Raw genomic sequence first — 22116 nt, 5'->3', positions numbered from 1 at the left:
GAAACTAATTAAATAACACAAAGTACAATGACAAAATTAAGTAGAATGAAATAAAAAAATATAGTATAAAATGAAAAATTCACTCAAATTAAAATAAAGTACATTAAAACACAATAAAATAAACAGAACTATCAAACTAAATTTTAATAAGACGTCAAAATAAAATAAAAAAACTTATTTATACTACATAAGTAAAGAAAAAGTTAAATCAAATAAACATCACTTGGCAAATATTTGAGAAATGATTAAACAGAAGGATGAATGATTCAAGTTCAATGAAATCAGCACAAACTCATGTGTTTTTTTCTGTCAAAGTTCGGTCAAATCAACAGTGTTTTTATTTAAAATAACAGCAATTAATGCATCTCAGTCAGTCACAGTGTTCAGCAGCGCTCACATTAGATTAATTAACCCTAATAAACTCTCTACGTCCGACATATCATATCAATGCATCATGAATAACGCAGCAGCAGCAGATTTTCTTTGTCTTCATTTCTCCATTGTCTGAATCCTCCAGCCGTAGTGCAGGAGTAAATGACCTGTGTAGCACACAGACACGCTCTCCGAGGGTTGTTTTTCTTCCATTGAGCTCTTTTTGTAGTGAAGATAACCTGGCGTCAGTGAGCCACGGCACGCATCTGCAGGGGAATCGCTTCTTCAGCTGGATTTGGATTGGCTGAGAGGGAAAAGAGTATGCGATTTAATCAATAATAGTGAAACAACTGATTTGATCCTGATCACGGTAATAATTTTCTATTAGTTATTGTATTTACTAACATGGAGAATACATTCATTACTGTATTTATTCATCTTAAAGTGATAAGTGCATCCATGCGGCTGTTATCGCAGATTATTACACGGTTGTCTGGAATACCTGGATTCTGATTGGTCAATCGTGATATTTCAAGGTGTGTTATTCCCAAATAACAACCACTGCAACTAATAACACAGACTCCTCTGGTTAGATCATCATCTTGGCTGTCAGTGAATACGTCTATATGCATATTTATATGTTTATCTGTCACGTCAACACGTATGAAGAATAAATGTCATACCTTTTTGCTGAATATTAGTGTTGAAGTCAGCCTGCCCTCTGTGTCCCTTCCTGAAGATTCCTGGTAAACACTTCAGGGGCCAAAACAAACTGCTTTTACTGCCAGCGCCGCTCTCTGGAACCGAGAAAGACCTCATTAAACGCTTTTCTTTCTCTCTTTCTTTCTTTCTAGGGGCTCAATTCATTATAACTCTCCAAATCATGTGACTCTGCCAGAGTTGTGACTAGGGATGCAACGATTATAGATTTTGGTTGTACGATTATAGTCGGAGGAATAATCACGGTTTCACTGTTATTGTGCATTCATTGATTTTAAAATGACTAGTTTCTAAAATCACATGAAAACTCCTTATATTGTAAAGTGTTATTTATTGCTGCTCAGTAACCAAATAATACTGTACAACACTAAATAATAATAATGAACATACAATAGTCCATTTCTCTTTGGACTTCAAAATAAGTGAAAAAAGTTTCTGAGATTTAAACAAGTAATAATTTTAAACTGAAAATGAATTAAAAAAATGAATAAACTAATAAATAATTAAACAAATAAATAAATAATACATAAATAATTCATTCATTCATTTTCATGTCGGCTTAATCCCTTTATTAATCCTGTGTCGCCACAGCGGAATGAACCGCCAACTTATCCAGCACGTTTTTACGCAGCGGATGCCCTTCCAGCCGCAACCCATCTCTGGGAAACATAAACAAATAATAAATAAACTAATAAATAAATAATTAAACAAACAAACAAACAAATAAATAAACAAATACATAAACAAATAATTAATAAATAAATAAATAAATAATAAATAGACAAATAAATAAATAATAAATAAACAAACAAGTAAATAAATAATGCATAAATAGATAAACAAATAAATAATAAACAAATAATAAATTAATTAATTAATAAACAAATAAATAAATAATAAATAAATGAATAATAAATGAATAAATAAATAAATGATAAATAAATAATAAATAAACAAATAATTTTTTTATTAATAAATAAACAAACAAATTAATAATAATAAATAAACAAACAAACAAATAATGAAAAATAATAAACAATTAAATAATTTACAAGTAAAAAATTAATAAATAAATAACCAAACAAATAAATAATAAATGAATAAATAATAAATAAATAATAAATAACTAAATAACAAATAAACAAATACATAAATAAATAAATAACAAATTAATTAATAAATAATAAATAAATAAACATTGAATAAACAATTAATTAATAAACAAACAAACAAATAAATAATAAATAAACAGACAAATAAATAAACAAATAAATAAATAAATAAATAATTAAAGACATACATAATAAACAAATAATTAATTAATTAATAAACAAATAAACAAATAATAAATAAACAAACAAATGAAAAATAATTAATTAATAAACAAATAAATAAACAAATAAACAAACAGTATTTGTCTAATGTAAATCTATTAGAAGTATTTCTCTTTTAAAGGGAACAAAAGCCATGCGCCTCTATTGGAAGCGAATTTTCCTGTGCAAAAGATGCAAAATGTGAACGGCCCTTAGTTAATAGTATAAGCCATAGTTAAACCTTGTGTGTGTGTGTGTGTGTGTGTGTGTGTGTGTGTGTGTGTGTGTTAATGTCGATGTACAAGCTCAGAACCTTAAACTAGTGCACAGTTGGCATAACTTTATCTACTTGCAGCAGTTTTGTTCCATGCCGCTGTGTTGAAAAGCGCTTACGATTAATTAACCTTAATTAATTAAATCGCAGTTAATAGTGAAATCGCTTAATCGTTGCATCCCTAGTTGTGACCTACATAGTAAACCAAAAATATCTCCATGATAAACAGAGGGCTCATTTACATCTGATGTTATTCAATTCAAGTTCATTCATTTTCTTGTCGGCTTAGTCCCTTTATTAATCCGGGGTCGCCACAGCGGAATGAACCGCCAACTTATCCAGCACATGTTTTACGCAACGGATGCCCTTCCAGCCACAACCCATTTCTGGAAAACATCCACACACTCTCATTCAAACTCACACACTACAGACAATCTAGCCTACCCAATTCCCCTCTAGCGCATGTGTTTGGACTGTGGGGGAAACCGGAGCACCCAGAGGAAACTCACGCCAACACAGGGAGAACATGCAAACTCCACACAGAAGCACCAACTGACCCAGCCAAGCCTCGAACCAGCGACCTTCTTGCTTTGAGGCGACAGCACTACCTAATGCGCCACTGCGCCGCCTCATATTCTTTTTACTCTACAAATGATGAGCGTTTCTGCAGGTTTCACAAAGTCAAAATGAAGACTTTAAAGACATTTTTAAGACCATTATGAATGAAATTTAAGACTTATAATATATTTTCTATTATAACTAGTTTGTATTAGCCGCATATTGTAAATAAACTGTCAAAACAAGCCAATTCTAGTTGTATGCACATAATATAACACCTTTAAAAACATCTATAAAAACTGTAATAAACTAAATGTACACACAGCAGTCTGTCCAGGTCAGAGTCCTCAGCATATGTGAATACAGATAACTTTCAAACAAATAATACTGCAAGGATGATGATTAAATCATACTGATAACAGAGTTATAAGTACAGTTTTACTAGGCGACGAAGTGGCGCAGTAGGTAGTGCTGTCACCTCACAGCAAGAGGGTCACTCGTTCGAGCCTCGGCTGGATCAGTTGGCATTTCTGTGTGGAGTTTGCATGTTCTCCCTGCATCCGCGTCGGTTTCCTCCAGGTGGTCTGGTTTCCCCCACAGTCTAAACACATGCGGTGCAGGTGAATTGGGTAGGCTAAATTGTCCGTAGTGTATGAGTGTGTGTGGATGTTTCCCAGAAATGGGTTGCTGCTGGAAAAGCATCTGCAGCGCAAAAACCAAGGTAAAAACATGCTGGATAAGTTGGCGGTTCATTCCGCTGTGGCAACCCCGGATTAATAAAGGGACTAAGCCAACAAGAAAATTAATGAATAAATGAATATAGCATATATGTTTTCATGGATATAGAAAAATTAAGACATGTTTACAATTATTAAAGACAAAATCTCAGTAAATTTAACACTTTTTTAAGCCTAAATTTTTGTTTTAAAACTCTTAAGACCCGCAGACAGCCTGAATGAACGTGCAAATAAACCACAGTTCAGTTTTGTCATGAAGCAATGAATGCTGAATGTCTAACCTGCAGACATTGAGCTCCTGACAGCCCTGCAGGCGTTCAGTCGGATGTCCTGCAACAAATCCGGGCGCTTGCTGACGTAGCGCCCGGTCCATATGGCCTGCTGCGGGTGTCCGATAAACACCGATCGCAGTGATCGATCCAGAATCAGCAGTGAATCGCTGCTCTCCGATCGATCACCGGACGACTGAACGAGTCCCAGAAGAGCCGGCGGGAGCGCGTTTCTCCTCAGCCGCGCCCGCACGTCCTTCAGGATCTCCCGCAGACACACTTGATTAGTTTTATCACACACGTAATCCTGCGTGAAGATGAATATGACGAGCGAGCACGTCATCGCTCTCTTCTGTCCGCCGGTGTTTCTGCTGACGGTTTTACGGTTTAACGGCTTCTCTGGGGGTTTGGGCGAACTCTGAACACACCCTTCAGGATTGCACATGTTTGTTTGGGTTTTGATTTCGCCGTTGGTGCTAGCCACGCTGATTTCTCCGTTGTTAAACATATCAGCGATGAAGTCCTTTAAGACGGGGTCTCCATCAGGTCCGCTCGCAGCGCTGACTAAATGAACGTTACTTTTCCCACCGATTTGATGCAGAATCTCCTGGAATGGATCGTCATGGTCGATTTCCGCTGCCATTAGCTGTGAAACGTATTTAATGCTGATTGTTTACGATTAGACAAAGTTGTCGTTATTTATAAAACTTCATTTTACGCCGAAATCTCGCTGTGAAAGTGGGAGAGGGAGGAGGAACGTCTCCGGCTCTCACGCGTGGGCGGGTTTATTTGCACATGATTGACAGGCTCGCCTTGAAGGTGGAAACTGTTCGTTTCTTCTGATTGGCCTAGTATATGTGTAGGCGGGGCTTATTTACGCATGAATGACAAGCTGGCTGGTATGTATGAAGTAGTGTGCTTCTTCTAATTGGCCAAACCGAGGAATGGGCGGCACTTGTTGCGAATATACTTAATATAATTTTATTTTTAATCTGTATTATCTTTTTATTATATCAAAGTTCTTGATTGCTTTAAAGTTTTATTGTTGTAAGTGCGTAATTTAATTAAAATTATTTAATTAAATTATTTTAACATTCATTCATTCATTCATTCATTCATTCATTCATTCATTCATTCATTTTCTTTTAGGCTTAGTCCCTTTATTAATCCATAAAGCATATGTTTTTACGCAACGGATGTACTTCCAGCTGCAACCCATCTCTGGGAAATTATTTTACCATATAAATCCTAAATAAAAGGAGGACAATTGTATTATTATGGATGCTCTCAATGATTTCTTCATTATTTTGAATGACAGCCTCAAAACAAAAGAGCCTTTTTATTTTGATGAGTTATAATTGTTATAATTAAGCCATTACACTTACATTATTATGAGCTATTTTCTTTAAATTCACTTATATCCTTCATTAAAAGAGAATATAAAATGTTACGGCTAATAAAATCTCTATTAAAAGGCATTAAGCAGATGGTTGTTGTTTTTTTAATAAATAACCAGCTTTGTAATCAATGATAAACTGAAGTCCTGGGTAAACAGTGCTGCTGACCTTTAACCAGTCTGTCTGTTTGCAGTTAAAATGTTTGATCAGAATGACATACGGTGATACAATCAGTGTGTGGTTATTGATACTGTAAATTTGCTGACATTTATTGTGACATCTAACAGTATCAAACCGTTCAGTGTTAACTATCAATATCAAATACATTACAAAATAATAATGTTTCTTTGTTTTAACACAGCTAAGTCAAATGCATGCTCAAAAACAGTGCCAAGACAAAATGACCCATAAAAAAGCCACTAAATTATGCTTGGTTTGACCCACGTCGCGTAATAATAATACGCAAGTCTATATGTCTGCATTTGATTCAGAAGTCAGACTTTTGTGTGTAATAGTAACTGCACCATTAAGCTGATTGATATATATACATACATACATATATATATATATATATATATATATATATATATATATATATATATATATATATATATATATATATATATATATATATCGCTTAAAGTGACATTTAAAGGCTTAACTAGGTTAATTAGGTTAACTAGGCAGGTTAGGGTAATTAGGCAAGTTATTGTAAAACTATGGTTTGTTCTGTAGGCTATCAAAAAAAATCTAGCTTAAAGGGGCAAATAATATTTCTTTCTTGATCCCGAAAAGTCAGAGTTTGCTTGCCTGTGTATAAACAGGTGAAACACAGCTCTTCAGCTCATAAAAATAGAGCATTTTGAAATGCTGGTAATCATTGACATAGTAGAGCAGAAATAAATGACAAAGTTAGTTCTTAACCCAGACTCATTCTGATTACGTACCCATTTCAGAAAAAAAAAGTATGTCCCATGAGCTACTTTTTTGCAGTTTTTGTTTTCGCGAATCCACCAGAGGCCGCTGTGTATGCTTGTTTAGATCTCAAATTTCTCTTGCGAGTGCCATTCACGCCTGCTATATTCATGTAAAACCACCAGAGGCCGCTGTCGACTGACTGACTGACTTACTGATCCCCCCAGTCTCCCCCTTGCCTAAACCCAATCAATAAAAAGCACTGATTGACCTGCTTACCCACTTTCCTAAACCCAACCAATAGTGTTTTCAAAAGTAGAAAATGAAAAGCCCTCTCTGCAGCCTGATTTTACCATAATTTCAGAGTTAACCACATTCTCACCCTGTTATTTACTTCATCGTGATTTGCTCTGTTCTCAAGACCGCCACTGTACGTGTCGAGCTAGCAAACTGGTAACAGCGAGAAATCCATATGGAGGTAAGCAGTCAGCTGGTAAGCGTGAAAAGGAACGGCCTCACACCGCCCCGTAGCATTCATTTTAAAGATAAAATGTAGCCATACGTACTTCTGGCTACATAATTCGCGATCTCCAAAAATATAAATAGGGCTACGCTTTCAGAATGAACCTGTGTTGTTATTACTAGTACATTTACATGTATGCTACATCCAGAATTTTTTTATTGCACTTTTTACCTATAGTCCTAAAAGACTTATCTAACTAATATGTCAGCTTTACATCATTACACACTACACAACTAAACATATTAATACAATTAAATTAAATAAATACATTGAAAATATGATGTTAACCCTTTTCCCCTCATTGCAAATGTAAGATGTACAATTATTATCACAGTCAAACAATATATATATACAATAGAAATAAATAAATGACATTTTAGTGCTTTAAGCAGAAACTAAAAATATTTGGGGCGACACGGTGGCTCACTGGTTAGTCGCCTAACTGCAAGAAGGTTGCTGATTCAAGTCCCGGCAGACCCAGTTGGCGTTTCTGCGTACAGTCTGCATGTTCTCCCTGTGTTGGCGTGGTTTTCCTCTGGATGCTCCGGTTTCCCCCCCAGTCCAAACACATGCGCTATAGGGAATTGAACAAGCCAAATGGCCGTAGTGTATGTGTGTAAATGTGAATGTGTGTGGGTGTTTCCCAGTACTGGGCTGTGGCTGCATAAACATATGCTAGATAAGTTGCAGATTATTCTGCAGTAGTGACCCCTGAAAGTAGGACGGCACATGGTCGGACAGAAGTTTTCTGTATCAGGTCAGCAATTTTTTGGATTTCTTCACAGTTATCTTGATGGTCCCAGTGATGTTTGTTTGAAGGTGCTTGACAAACTGCAATGAAAATGATGTATGCATTACGGTTAAATACACAGTATTGTTTCTTAAGTTATCCCCAAAATAAAAACAAAAGTTTCTACAAATGATTACTGGGCAAATAATTCCAGCTCTATTTCCAATATTGGAAATTAATATACATATTTGAGTAAAAATGAGTGTATACAAATGATAATTAGGATAATACTATGAATCTTGCATATGTAAGTGATTGCTTGATAAATGTATTGTATTGTTTGCAAGTTAATGCTTCTAATTGCACAAAAAAGTGTCAAAGCTTACCTTTTCGATAATTGTAATGATATCGTCATTGCTCAGCTCAGCAAAAGACCTCATTTTGAAAGTTGCATAAGCCAGTGCGGTCATATCTAACAAAAAATAAATAAATCACATCAGCATAAATGATGAAACATACAAAATAATATAATCAAAATGAAGTGAACCACAAAAACTTCAGTAAACAGTTCAAGAGGTCATAAAGTTAGCTTACTTCTTGAAGTTGCTGTTTGAGGTGCAAAAGTTAATGCGGTTGATTGAGTGGTAGATGCTGGTGCAGCTGATGTAGATGTTAACAAGGATGTTGGTACAGTTGTTGTTGGAGCTGTAGATGTTGATGATGTTGGTACAGTTGTTGTTTGAGTTGTAGACATTGATGATGTTGTTGGTACAGTTGTTGTCTGAACAGTAGATGGTAGTAACAATGCTGGTTGAGCTGTAGATGTTGATGATGTTGTTGGCACAGTTGTTGTCTGAACTGTAGATGTTGGCACAGTTGTTGTTTGAGCTGTAGACATTGATGATGCTGTTGGTACAGTTGTTGTCTGAACTGTAGATGTTGTTACAGTTGTTGTCTGAACTGTAGATGTTGGTACAATTGTTCTTTGTGTTGTAGATGTTGATGTTGTTGCTGCTGTTGTTGTTGTTGTTTGAACTGTAGATGTTGGTACAATTGTTTGAGTTGTAGATGTTGGTACAGTTGTTGACTGAGTTGTAGATGTTTGTACAATTGTGGATTGAGTTGTAGATGTTGATGTTGGTTCAGCTGTTGTCTGAACTGTAGATGATGGTACAGTTGTTGTTTGAGCTGAAGATGTTGATGATGTTGTTGGTTCAGTTGTTGTCTGAACTGTAGATGTTGGTACAGTTGTTGTTTGAGCTGTAGACGTTGATGATGTTGTTGGTACAGTTGTTGTCTGAACTATAGATGTTGGTACAGTTGTTGTTTGAACTGTAGACATTGATGATATTGCTGGTACAGTTGTTGTCTGAACTGTAGATGTTGGTACAGTTGTTGTCTGAACTGTAGATGTTGATGATGTTGTTGGTACAGTTGTTGTCTGAACTGTAGATGTTGGTACAGTTGTTGTCTGAACTGTAGATGTTGATGATGTTGTTGGTACAGTTGTTGTTTGAGCTGTAGACATTGATGATGTTGTTGGTACAGTTGTCTGAACTATAGATGTTGGTAGAGCTGTTGTTTGAGTTGTAGATGTTGATAAGGTTGTTGGTACAGTTGTTGTCTGAACTGTAGATGATGGTACAGTTGTTGTTTGAGCTGTAGACATTAATGATGTTGTTGGTACAGTTGTTGTCTGAAATGTAGATGTTGGTCCAGTTGTTGTTTGAGCTGTAGATGATGGTCCAGTTGTTGTTTGAGCTATCGATGTTGATGTTGTTGGTACAGTTGTTGTCTGAACTGTAGATGTTGGTACAGTTGTTGTTTGAGCTGTAGATGTTGATGATGTTGTTGGTACAGTTGTTGTCTGAACTGTAGATGTTGGTACAATTGTTATTTGTGTTGTAGATGTTGATGTTGTTGCTGCTGTTGTTGTTGTTGTTTGAACTGTAGATGTTGGTACAATTGTTTGAGTTGTAGATGTTGGTACAGTTGTTGACTGAGTTGTAGATGTTTGTACAATTGTGGATTGAGTTGTAGATGTTGATGTTGGTTCAGTTGTTGTCTGAACTGTAGATGTTGGTCCAGTTGTTGTTTGAGCTATCGATGTTGATGATGTTGTTGGTACAGTTGTTTTCTGAACTGTAGATGTTGGTACAGTTGTTGTTTGAGCTGTAGACGTTGATGATGTTGTTGGTACAGCTGTTGTCTGAGCTGTAGATGTTGGTACAGTTGTTGTTTGAGATGTAGATGTTGATGATGTTGTTGGTACAGTTGTTGTCTGAACTGTAGATGATGGTACAGTTGTTGTTTGAGCTGAAGATGTTGATGATGTTGTTGGTTCAGTTGTTGTCTGAACTGTAGATGTTGGTACAGTTGTTGTTTGAGCTGTAGACGTTGATGATGTTGTTGGTACAGTTGTTGTCTGAACTGTAGATGTTGGTACAGTTGTTGTCTGAACTATAGATGTTGGTACAGTTGTTGTTTGAACTGTAGACATTGATGATATTGCTGGTACAGTTGTTGTCTGAACTGTAGATGTTGGTACAGTTGTTGTCTGAACTGTAGATGTTGATGATGTTGTTGGTACAGTTGTTGTTTGAGCTGTAGATGATAGTACAGTTGTTGTTTGAGCTGTAGACATTGATGATGTTGTTGGTACAGTTGTCTGAACTATAGATGTTGGTAGAGCTGTTGTTTGAGTTGTAGATGTTGATAAGGTTGTTGGTACAGTTGTTGTCTGAACTGTAGATGTTGGTACAGTTGTTGTTTGAGCTGTAGATGTTGATGATGTTGTTGGTACAATTGTTGTCTGAACTATAGATGTTGGTAGAGCTGTTGTTTGAGTTGTAGATGTTGATAATGTTGTTGGTACAGTTGTTGTCTGAACTATAGATGTTGGTACAGATGTTGTTTGAGTTGTAGATGTTGATAATGTTGTTGGTACAGTTGTTGTCTGAACTATAGATGTTGGTACAGATGTTGTTTGAGCTGTAGATGTTGATGATGTTGTTGGTACAGTTGTTGTCTGAACTGTAGATGTTGGTACAGTTGTTGTTTGAGCTGTAGACGTTGATGATGTTGTTGGTACAGCTGTTGTCTGAACTGTAGATGTTGGTACAGTTGTTGTTTGAGCTATCGATGTTGATGATGTTGTTGGTACAATTGTTGTCTGAACTATAGATGTTGGTAGAGCTGTTGTTTGAGTTGTAGATGTTGATAATGTTGTTGGTACAGTTGTTGTCTGAACTGTAGATGTTGGTACAGTTGTTGTTTGAGCTGTAGACGTTGATGATGTTGTTGGTACAGCTGTTGTCTGAACTGTAGATGTTGGTACAGTTGTTGTTTGAGCTGTAGATGTTGATGATGTTGTTGGTACAGTTGTTGTCTGAACTGTAGATGATGGTACAGTTGTTGTTTGAGCTGTAGACATTGATGATGTTGTTGGTACAGTTGTTGTTTGAGCTGTAGACATTAATGATGATGTTGGTACAGTTGTTGTTTGAGCTGTAGATGTTGATGATGTTGTTGGTACAGTTGTTGTCTGAACTGTAGATAATGGTACAGTTGTTGTTTGAGCTGTAGACATTGATGATGTTGTTGGTACAGTTGTTGTCTGAACTGTAGATGTTGGTACAGTTGTTGTTTGAGCTGTAGATGTTGATGATGCTGTTGGTACAATTGTTGTCTGAACTATAGATGTTGGTACAGATGTTGTTTGAGTTGTAGATGTTGATGATGTTGTTGGTACAGTTGTTGTTTGAGCTGTAGACATTGATGATGCTGTTGGTACAGCTGTTGTCTGAACCATAGATGATGGTACAGTTGTTGTTTGAGCTGTAGATGTTGATGATGTTGTTGGTACAATTGTTGTCTGAAATATAGATGTTGGTACAGTTGTTGTTTGAGCTGTAGATTTTGATGATGTTGTTGGTACAGTTGTTGTCTGAAATGTAGATGTTGGTACAGTTGTTGTTTGAGCTGTAGATGTTGATGATGTTGTTGGTACAGTTGTTGTCTGAACTGTAGATGTTGGTACAATTGTTCTTTGTGTTGTAGATGTTGATGTTGTTGCTGCTGTTGTTGTTGTTGTTTGAACTGTAGATGTTGGTACAATTGTTTGAGTTGTAGATGTTGGTACAGTTGTTGACTGAGTTGTAGATGTTTGTACAATTGTGGATTGAGTTGTAGATGTTGATGTTGGTTCAGTTGTTGTCTGAACTGTAGATGTTGGTACAGTTGTTGTTTGAGCTGAAGATGTTAATGATGTTGTTGGTACAGTTGTTGTCTGAACTGTAGATGTTGGTACAGTTGTTGTTTGAGCTGAAGATGTTGATGATGTTGTTGGTACAGTTGTCTGAAACGTAGATGATGGTACAGTTGTTGCTTGACCTGTAGATGTTGATGATGTTGGTACAGTTGTTGTCTGAACTGTAGATGTTGGTCCAGTTGTTGTTTGAGCTGTAGACGTTGATGATGTTGTTGGTACAGCTGTTGTCTGAACTGTAGATGTTGGTACAGTTGTTGTTTGAGCTATCGATGTTGATGATGTTGTTGGTACATTTGTTGTTTGAGCTGTAGATGTTGGTACAGTTGTTGTTTGAGCTGTAGACGTTGATGATGTTGTTGGTACAGTTGTTGTCTGAACTGTAGATGTTGGTACAGTTGTTGTTTGAGCTGTAGATGTTGATGATGTTGTTGGTACAGTTGTTGCCTGAACTGTAGATGTTGGCACAGTTGTTGTTGGAGCTGTAGATGTTAATGATGTTGTTGGTACAGTTGTTGTCTGAACTGAAGATGTTGGTACAGTTGTTGTCTGAACTGTAGATGTTGATGATGTTGTTGGTACAGTTGTTGTTTGAGCTTTAGATGATAGTACAGTTGTTGTTTGAGCTGTAGACATTGATGATGTTGTTGGTACAGTTGTCTGAACTATAGATGTTGGTAGAGCTGTTGTTTGAGTTGTAGATGTTGATAAGGTTGTTGGTACAATTGATGTCTGAACTGTAGATGATGGTACAGTTGTTGTTTGAGCTGTAGATGTTGATGATGTTGTTGGTACAATTGTTGTCTGAACTATAGATGTTGGTACAGATGTTGTTTGAGCTGTAGATGTTGATGATGTTGTTGGTACAGTTGTTGTCTGAACTGTAGATGTTGGTACAGTTGTTGTTTGAGCTGCAGACGTTGATGATGTTGTTGGTACAGCTGTTGTCTGAACTGTAGATGTTGGTACAGTTGTTGTTTGAGCTATCGATGTTGATGATGTTGTTGGTACAGTTGTTGTCTGAACTGTAGATGTTGGCACAGTTGTTGTTTGAGTTGTAGATGTTGATGATGTTGTTGGTACAGTTGTTGTCTGAACTGAAGATGTTGGTTCAGTTGTTGGTTGAGCTGTAGATGTTGATGATGTTGTTGGTACAGTTGTTGTCTGAACTGTAGATGTTGGCACAGTTGTTGTTTGAGTTGTAGATGTTGATGATGTTGTTGGTACAGTTGTTGTCTGAACTGAAGATGTTGGCACAGTTGTTGTTTGAGTTGTAGATGTTGATGATGTTGTTGGTACAGTTGTTGTCTGAACTGTAGATGTTGGCACAGTTGTTGTTTGAGTTGTAGATGTTGATGATGTTGTTGGTACAGTTGTTGTCTGAACTGAAGATGTTGGTTCAGTTGTTGGTTGAGCTGTAGATGTTGATGATGTTGTTGGTACAGCTGTTGTCTGAACTGTAGATGTTGGTACAGTTGTTGTTTGAGCTATCGATGTTGATGATGTTGTTGGTACAGTTGTTGTCTGAACTGTAGATGTTGGCACAGTTGTTGTTTGAGTTGTAGATGTTGATGATGTTGTTGGTACAGTTGTTGTCTGAACTGTAGATGATGGTACAGTTGTTGTTTGAGCTGTAGACATTGATGATGTTGTTGGTACAGATGTTGTTTGAGCTGTAGATGTTGATGATGTTGTTGGTACAGTTGTTGTCTGAACTGTAGATAATGGTACAGTTGTTGTTTGAGCTGTAGACATTGATGATGTTGTTGGTACAGTTGTTGTCTGAACTGTAGATGTTGGTACAGTTGTTGTTTGAGCTGTAGATGTTGATGATGCTGTTGGTACAATTGTTGTCTGAACTATAGATGTTGGTACAGATGTTGTTTGAGCTGTAGATGTTGATGATGTTGTTGGTACAGTTGTTGTCTGAACTGTAGATGTTGGTACAGTTGTTGTTTGAGCTGTAGATATTGATGATGTTGTTGTTACAGTTGTTGTCTGAACTGTAGATGATGGTACAGTTGTTGTTTGAGCTGTAGACATTAATGATGTTGTTGGTACAGTTGTTGTCTGAAATGTAGATGTTGGTCCAGTTGTTGTTTGAGCTGTAGATGATGGTCCAGTTGTTGTTTGAGCTATCGATGTTGATGATGTTGGTACAGTTGTTGTCTGAACTGTAGATGTTGGTACAGTTGTTGTTTGAGCTGTAGACGTTGATGATGTTGTTGGTACAGTTGTTGTCTGAACTGTAGATGTTGGTACAGTTGTTGTCTGAACTATAGATGTTGGTACAGTTGTTGTTTGAACTGTAGACATTGATGATATTGCTGGTACAGTTGTTGTCTGAACTGTAGATGTTGGTACAGTTGTTGTCTGAACTGTAGATGTTGATGATGTTGTTGGTACAGTTGTTGTTTGAGCTGTAGATGATAGTACAGTTGTTGTTTGAGCTGTAGACATTGATGATGTTGTTGGTACAGTTGTCTGAACTATAGATGTTGGTAGAGCTGTTGTTTGAGTTGTAGATGTTGATAAGGTTGTTGGTACAGTTGTTGTCTGAACTGTAGATGTTGGTACAGTTGTTGTTTGAGCTGTAGATGTTGATGATGTTGTTGGTACAATTGTTGTCTGAACTATAGATGTTGGTAGAGCTGTTGTTTGAGTTGTAGATGTTGATAATGTTGTTGGTACAGTTGTTGTCTGAACTATAGATGTTGGTACAGATGTTGTTTGAGTTGTAGATGTTGATAATGTTGTTGGTACAGTTGTTGTCTGAACTATAGATGTTGGTACAGATGTTGTTTGAGCTGTAGATGTTGATGATGTTGTTGGTACAGTTGTTGTCTGAACTGTAGATGTTGGTACAGTTGTTGTTTGAGCTGTAGACGTTGATGATGTTGTTGGTACAGCTGTTGTCTGAACTGTAGATGTTGGTACAGTTGTTGTTTGAGCTATCGATGTTGATGATGTTGTTGGTACAATTGTTGTCTGAACTATAGATGTTGGTAGAGCTGTTGTTTGAGTTGTAGATGTTGATAATGTTGTTGGTACAGTTGTTGTCTGAACTGTAGATGTTGGTACAGTTGTTGTTTGAGCTGTAGACGTTGATGATGTTGTTGGTACAGCTGTTGTCTGAACTGTAGATGTTGGTACAGTTGTTGTTTGAGCTGTAGATGTTGATGATGTTGTTGGTACAGTTGTTGTCTGAACTGTAGATGATGGTACAGTTGTTGTTTGAGCTGTAGACATTGATGATGTTGTTGGTACAGTTGTTGTTTGAGCTGTAGACATTAATGATGATGTTGGTACAGTTGTTGTTTGAGCTGTAGATGTTGATGATGTTGTTGGTACAGTTGTTGTCTGAACTGTAGATAATGGTACAGTTGTTGTTTGAGCTGTAGACATTGATGATGTTGTTGGTACAGTTGTTGTCTGAACTGTAGATGTTGGTACAGTTGTTGTTTGAGCTGTAGATGTTGATGATGCTGTTGGTACAATTGTTGTCTGAACTATAGATGTTGGTACAGATGTTGTTTGAGTTGTAGATGTTGATGATGTTGTTGGTACAGTTGTTGTTTGAGCTGTAGACATTGATGATGCTGTTGGTACAGCTGTTGTCTGAACCATAGATGATGGTACAGTTGTTGTTTGAGCTGTAGATGTTGATGATGTTGTTGGTACAATTGTTGTCTGAAATATAGATGTTGGTACAGTTGTTGTTTGAGCTGTAGATTTTGATGATGTTGTTGGTACAGTTGTTGTCTGAAATGTAGATGTTGGTACAGTTGTTGTTTGAGCTGTAGATGTTGATGATGTTGTTGGTACAGTTGTTGTCTGAACTGTAGATGTTGGTACAATTGTTCTTTGTGTTGTAGATGTTGATGTTGTTGCTGCTGTTGTTGTTGTTGTTTGAACTGTAGATGTTGGTACAATTGTTTGAGTTGTAGATGTTGGTACAGTTGTTGACTGAGTTGTAGATGTTTGTACAATTGTGGATTGAGTTGTAGATGTTGATGTTGGTTCAGTTGTTGTCTGAACTGTAGATGTTGGTACAGTTGTTGTTTGAGCTGAAGATGTTAATGATGTTGTTGGTACAGTTGTTGTCTGAACTGTAGATGTTGGTACAGTTGTTGTTTGAGCTGAAGATGTTGATGATGTTGTTGGTACAGTTGTCTGAAACGTAGATGATGGTACAGTTGTTGCTTGACCTGTAGATGTTGATGATGTTGGTACAGTTGTTGTCTGAACTGTAGATGTTGGTCCAGTTGTTGTTTGAGCTGTAGACGTTGATGATGTTGTTGGTACAGCTGTTGTCTGAACTGTAGATGTTGGTACAGTTGTTGTTTGAGCTATCGATGTTGATGATGTTGTTGGTACATTTGTTGTTTGAGCTGTAGATGTTGGTACAGTTGTTGTTTGAGCTGTAGACGTTGATGATGTTGTTGGTACAGTTGTTGTCTGAACTGTAGATGTTGGTACAGTTGTTGTTTGAGCTGTAGATGTTGATGATGTTGTTGGTACAGTTGTTGCCTGAACTGTAGATGTTGGCACAGTTGTTGTTGGAGCTGTAGATGTTAATGATGTTGTTGGTACAGTTGTTGTCTGAACTGAAGATGTTGGTACAGTTGTTGTCTGAACTGTAGATGTTGATGATGTTGTTGGTACAGTTGTTGTTTGAGCTTTAGATGATAGTACAGTTGTTGTTTGAGCTGTAGACATTGATGATGTTGTTGGTACAGTTGTCTGAACTATAGATGTTGGTAGAGCTGTTGTTTGAGTTGTAGATGTTGATAAGGTTGTTGGTACAATTGATGTCTGAACTGTAGATGATGGTACAGTTGTTGTTTGAGCTGTAGATGTTGATGATGTTGTTGGTACAATTGTTGTCTGAACTATAGATGTTGGTACAGATGTTGTTTGAGCTGTAGATGTTGATGATGTTGTTGGTACAGTTGTTGTCTGAACTGTAGATGTTGGTACAGTTGTTGTTTGAGCTGCAGACGTTGATGATGTTGTTGGTACAGCTGTTGTCTGAACTGTAGATGTTGGTACAGTTGTTGTTTGAGCTATCGATGTTGATGATGTTGTTGGTACAGTTGTTGTCTGAACTGTAGATGTTGGCACAGTTGTTGTTTGAGTTGTAGATGTTGATGATGTTGTTGGTACAGTTGTTGTCTGAACTGAAGATGTTGGTTCAGTTGTTGGTTGAGCTGTAGATGTTGATGATGTTGTTGGTACAGTTGTTGTCTGAACTGTAGATGTTGGCACAGTTGTTGTTTGAGTTGTAGATGTTGATGATGTTGTTGGTACAGTTGTTGTCTGAACTGAAGATGTTGGCACAGTTGTTGTTTGAGTTGTAGATGTTGATGATGTTGTTGGTACAGTTGTTGTCTGAACTGTAGATGTTGGCACAGTTGTTGTTTGAGTTGTAGATGTTGATGATGTTGTTGGTACAGTTGTTGTCTGAACTGAAGATGTTGGTTCAGTTGTTGGTTGAGCTGTAGATGTTGATGATGTTGTTGGTACAGCTGTTGTCTGAACTGTAGATGTTGGTACAGTTGTTGTTTGAGCTATCGATGTTGATGATGTTGTTGGTACAGTTGTTGTCTGAACTGTAGATGTTGGCACAGTTGTTGTTTGAGTTGTAGATGTTGATGATGTTGTTGGTACAGTTGTTGTCTGAACTGTAGATGATGGTACAGTTGTTGTTTGAGCTGTAGACATTGATGATGTTGTTGGTACAGATGTTGTTTGAGCTGTAGATGTTGATGATGTTGTTGGTACAGTTGTTGTCTGAACTGTAGATAATGGTACAGTTGTTGTTTGAGCTGTAGACATTGATGATGTTGTTGGTACAGTTGTTGTCTGAACTGTAGATGTTGGTACAGTTGTTGTTTGAGCTGTAGATGTTGATGATGCTGTTGGTACAATTGTTGTCTGAACTATAGATGTTGGTACAGATGTTGTTTGAGCTGTAGATGTTGATGATGTTGTTGGTACAGTTGTTGTCTGAACTGTAGATGTTGGTACAGTTGTTGTTTGAGCTGTAGATATTGATGATGTTGTTGTTACAGTTGTTGTCTGAACTGTAGATGATGGTACAGTTGTTGTTTGAGCTGTAGACATTAATGATGTTGTTGGTACAGTTGTTGTCTGAAATGTAGATGTTGGTCCAGTTGTTGTTTGAGCTGTAGATGATGGTCCAGTTGTTGTTTGAGCTATCGATGTTGATGATGTTGGTACAGTTGTTGTCTGAACTGTAGATGTTGGTACAGTTGTTGTTTGAGCTGTAGATGTTGATGATGTTGTTGGTACAGTTGTTGTCTGAACTGTAGATGTTGGTACAATTGTTCTTTGTGTTGTAGATGTTGATGTTGTTGCTGCTGTTGTTGTTGTTGTTTGAACTGTAGATGTTGGTACAATTGTTTGAGTTGTAGATGTTGGTACAGTTGTTGACTGAGTTGTAGATGTTTGTACAATTGTGGATTGAGTTGTAGATGTTGATGTTGGTTCAGCTGTTGTCTGAACTGTAGATGATGGTACAGTTGTTGTTTGAGCTGAAGATGTTGATGATGTTGTTGGTACAGTTGTCTGAAACGTAGATGATGGTACAGTTGTTGCTTGACCTGTAGATGTTGATGATATTGTTGGTAAAGTTGTTGTCTGAACTGTAGATGTTGGTCCAGTTGTTGTTTGAGCTGTAGACGTTGATGATGTTGTTGGTACAGCTGTTGTCTGAACTGTAGATGTTGGTACAGTTGTTGTTTGAGCTATCGATGTTGATGATGTTGTTGGTACATTTGTTGTTTGAGCTGTAGATGTTGGTACAGTTGTTGTTTGAGCTGTAGATGTTGATGATGTTGTTGGTACAGTTGTTGTCTGAACTGTAGATGTTGGTACAGTTGTTGTTTGAGCTGTAGACGTTGATGATGTTGTTGGTACAGCTGTTGTCTGAACTGTAGATGTTGGTACAGTTGTTGTTTGAGCTGTAGATGTTGATGATGTTGTTGGTACAGTTGTTGCCTGAACTCTAGATGTTGGCACAGTTGTTGTTGGAGCTGTAGATGTTAATGATGTTGTTGGTACAGTTGTTGTCTGAACTGAAGATGTTGGTACAGTTGTTGTCTGAACTGTAGATGTTGATGATGTTGTTGGTACAGTTGTTGTTTGAGCTGTAGATGATAGTACAGTTGTTGTTTGAGCTGTAGACATTGATGATGTTGTTGGTACAGTTGTCTGAACTATAGATGTTGGTAGAGCTGTTGTTTGAGTTGTAGATGTTGATAAGGTTGTTGGTACAATTGATGTCTGAACTGTAGATGATGGTATAGTTGTTGTTTGAGCTGTAGATGTTGATAATGTTGGTACAGTTGTTGTCTGAACTGTAGATGTTGGTACAGTTGTTGTTTGAGCTGTAGATGTTGATGATGTTGTTGGTACAGTTGTTGTCTGAACTGTAGATGTTGGTACAGTTGTTGTTTGAGTTGTAGACATTGATGATGTTGTTGGTACAGTTGTTGTTTGAGCTGTAGATGTTGGTACAGTTGTTGTTTGAGTTGTAGATGTTGATAATGTTGTTGGTACAGTTGTTGTCTGAACTGTAGATGTTGGTACAGTTGTTGTTTGAGTTGTAGATGTTGATGATGTTGTTGGTACAGTTGTTGTTTGAGCTGTAGATGTTGGTACAGTTGTTGTCTGAGCTGTAGATGTTGGTACAGTTGTTGTCTGAACTGTAGATGTTGGCAAAATTGTTTGAGTTGTAGATGTTGATGTTGCTACAGTTTTTGATTGAGGGGTAAATGTTGATGTTGGTTCAGTTATTGTCTGGACTATAGATGTTGGTAAAGTTGTTGCTTGTGTTGTCGATGTTGATGTTGGTTCAGTTGTTGTCTGAAATGTAGATGTTGGTACAGTAGTTGTTTGAGCTGAAGATGTTGATGATGTTGTGGGTACAGTTGTTGTCTGAACTGTAGATGTTGGTCCAGTTGTTGACTGAGTTGTAGATGTTGATGGGGATGTTGGTACAACAGTTGATTCAGGTGAAGATGTTGATGTATATGTTCGTTCAATTATGGATTGTGTTGTAGATGTTAATAGGGACAATGGTACAGTTGTTGTTTGAGTCGTAGATGTTGATGTTGTTGGCACAGTTATTGTTGTCTGAACTGTAGTTGTTGGTACAGTTGTTGTTTGAGATGTAGATGTTGATGGGAATGTAGGTACAACAGTTGATTCAGGTGTAGATTTTGATGTATATGTTGGTACAGTTATTGATTGAGTAGTAGATGTTAATAGGGACATTGGTACAGTTGTTGTTTGAGTTTTAGATGTTGATGTTGGCTCAGTTATTGTCTGAACTGTAGCAGGGGTTGTCGTTGATTCAATTGTAAATTGTTCTGTAGTTAATGTAGATGTTTCTGTAGGTGATGTAGATGTTGAAGTAGGGGTTGTTGTTGATTCAGTTGTAGATGTTTCTGTAGGTGATGTAGATGTTGAAGTAGGGGTTGTTGTTGATTTAGTTGTAGTTGTTTCTGTAGGTGATGTAGATGTTGAAGCAGGGGTTGTTGTAGGTTGAGATGTAGATGTTTCACTAGTTAAAGTATATATTTCTGCTGGTGTTGTTGGTGATTCAGTTGTAGATGTATCTGTAGTTGATGTAGATGTTGAAACAGAGTTTGTTGTTGACTCAGTTGTAGATGTTCCTGTAGTAAATGCAGTTGTTGAGGCAGGGGTTATTGTTCGTTCGGTTGTAGATGTTTGTGTAGTTGATTCATTTGTTGAAGCAAGGGTGATTGTTGGTTCAGTTGTAGACTGTGCATCTGATGATGTAAAAATGAGTTTAACAAAGAGCTTAAATGAAGAAATTAACAAAACAGGAAAAAATACAAAATGTATATGAAATGTTACCTAAAATAATTTTTTGTAAGGGTTTCACATTAAACTGTTTTAGCATAAGTTACATGCATTGGTAAACACTGTAAACAGGATGTACATACTTTTAAATTTAAGTTGCAATCAAACGATACAACTTAAAATCAGGAACTTAATTGCCTTTAACCTTTAATAAACAGTCCAATTTCAGTGAAAGAATTAATAAATCATGTGCTAACCAGAAAAAATATATATATTTTGCAAAAAAGAGAACTTAATTATGAGTATTGCAAAGCAAAAGTTTTGAGAATGTTAAAAATCTAGTGATGCACCGAAATGAAAATTCTGGCCATAACCAAAAATTCTGGATGCATTTGGTGAAAAACAAAACTGAAAAATTATTTGTAATAATTATTTGTTTATTTAATATTTTTTTATTGTTTAATGAATACACTGAAATTCCTCCGGATTTCTTAAACCTTTTAATTATGTTATGCACTTTTGAAAGTGAAGTCTCCAAATGTCTTCCTATCATTTTTTGAGGAACATTGTTTTTCAACTTTGCTTTATTTCAGCTAGAATAAAAGCAGCTTTCAATTTTTTATGAACCATTTTAAGGTCAATATTATTAGCCCCTTTAAGCTATATATTTTTCGATAGTTTACAGAACAAACCATCATCATACATTAACTTGCCTAATTACCCTAACCTGCCTAGTTACCCTAATTAACCTAGTTAAGCCTTTAAATGTCACTTTAAGCTGTATAGAAGTGTCTTGAAGAATATCTAGTCAAATATTATTTACTGTCATCATGACAAAGAGAAAATAAATCAGTTATTAGAGATGAGTTATTAAAACCTTATATGTTTACAAATGTGTTTAAAAAGTCTCTCTGTTAAACAGAAATTGGGGAAAAAATAAACTGGGGGGCTAATAATTCGGACTTCAACTGTGTATATATAGCGCTTTTCTGGATATGCAATCATGAATTGTCTTCCATTCTCATCATATATACTCAAATAATTATAGACGTCTTACCTGTTATCGTTGATCTGCTGATCAGTAAAGCCAATCCAACATATAAAATCAATCGAAGCATCCTCCAGGAGTATTGCTTCTAAGCGTAATGCAAGAAAAATTACCCTTGGGAAGCAACCGAACATGAGTAT

General features: G+C 36.6%; 1 protein-coding gene across 1 annotated transcript; it reads right to left on the bottom strand.

The window, feature by feature from the left end:
• Positions 1 to 298: 298 nt before the first annotated feature.
• Positions 299 to 5008, bottom strand: LOC562053 (uncharacterized). The gene is made up of 3 exons (NM_001386817.1): positions 4256 to 5008; positions 1056 to 1169; positions 299 to 676 (listed from the first exon to the last, which is right to left on the bottom strand). The coding sequence occupies exons 1-3, from the start codon at positions 4884 to 4886 to the stop codon at positions 618 to 620; spliced, it is 804 nt and encodes a 267-aa protein (NP_001373746.1). The 5' UTR covers positions 4887 to 5008; the 3' UTR covers positions 299 to 617.
• Between the last annotated feature and the right edge of the window lie 17108 nt (positions 5009 to 22116).

Source organism: Danio rerio, chromosome 22 (assembly GCF_049306965.1).
Source record: "Danio rerio strain Tuebingen ecotype United States chromosome 22, GRCz12tu, whole genome shotgun sequence".
Lineage (NCBI taxonomy): Eukaryota > Metazoa > Chordata > Actinopteri > Cypriniformes > Danionidae > Danio > Danio rerio.
The sequence above is the reverse complement of the archived record's forward strand: the minus strand, read 5'-3'. Positions and strand labels throughout refer to the sequence as shown.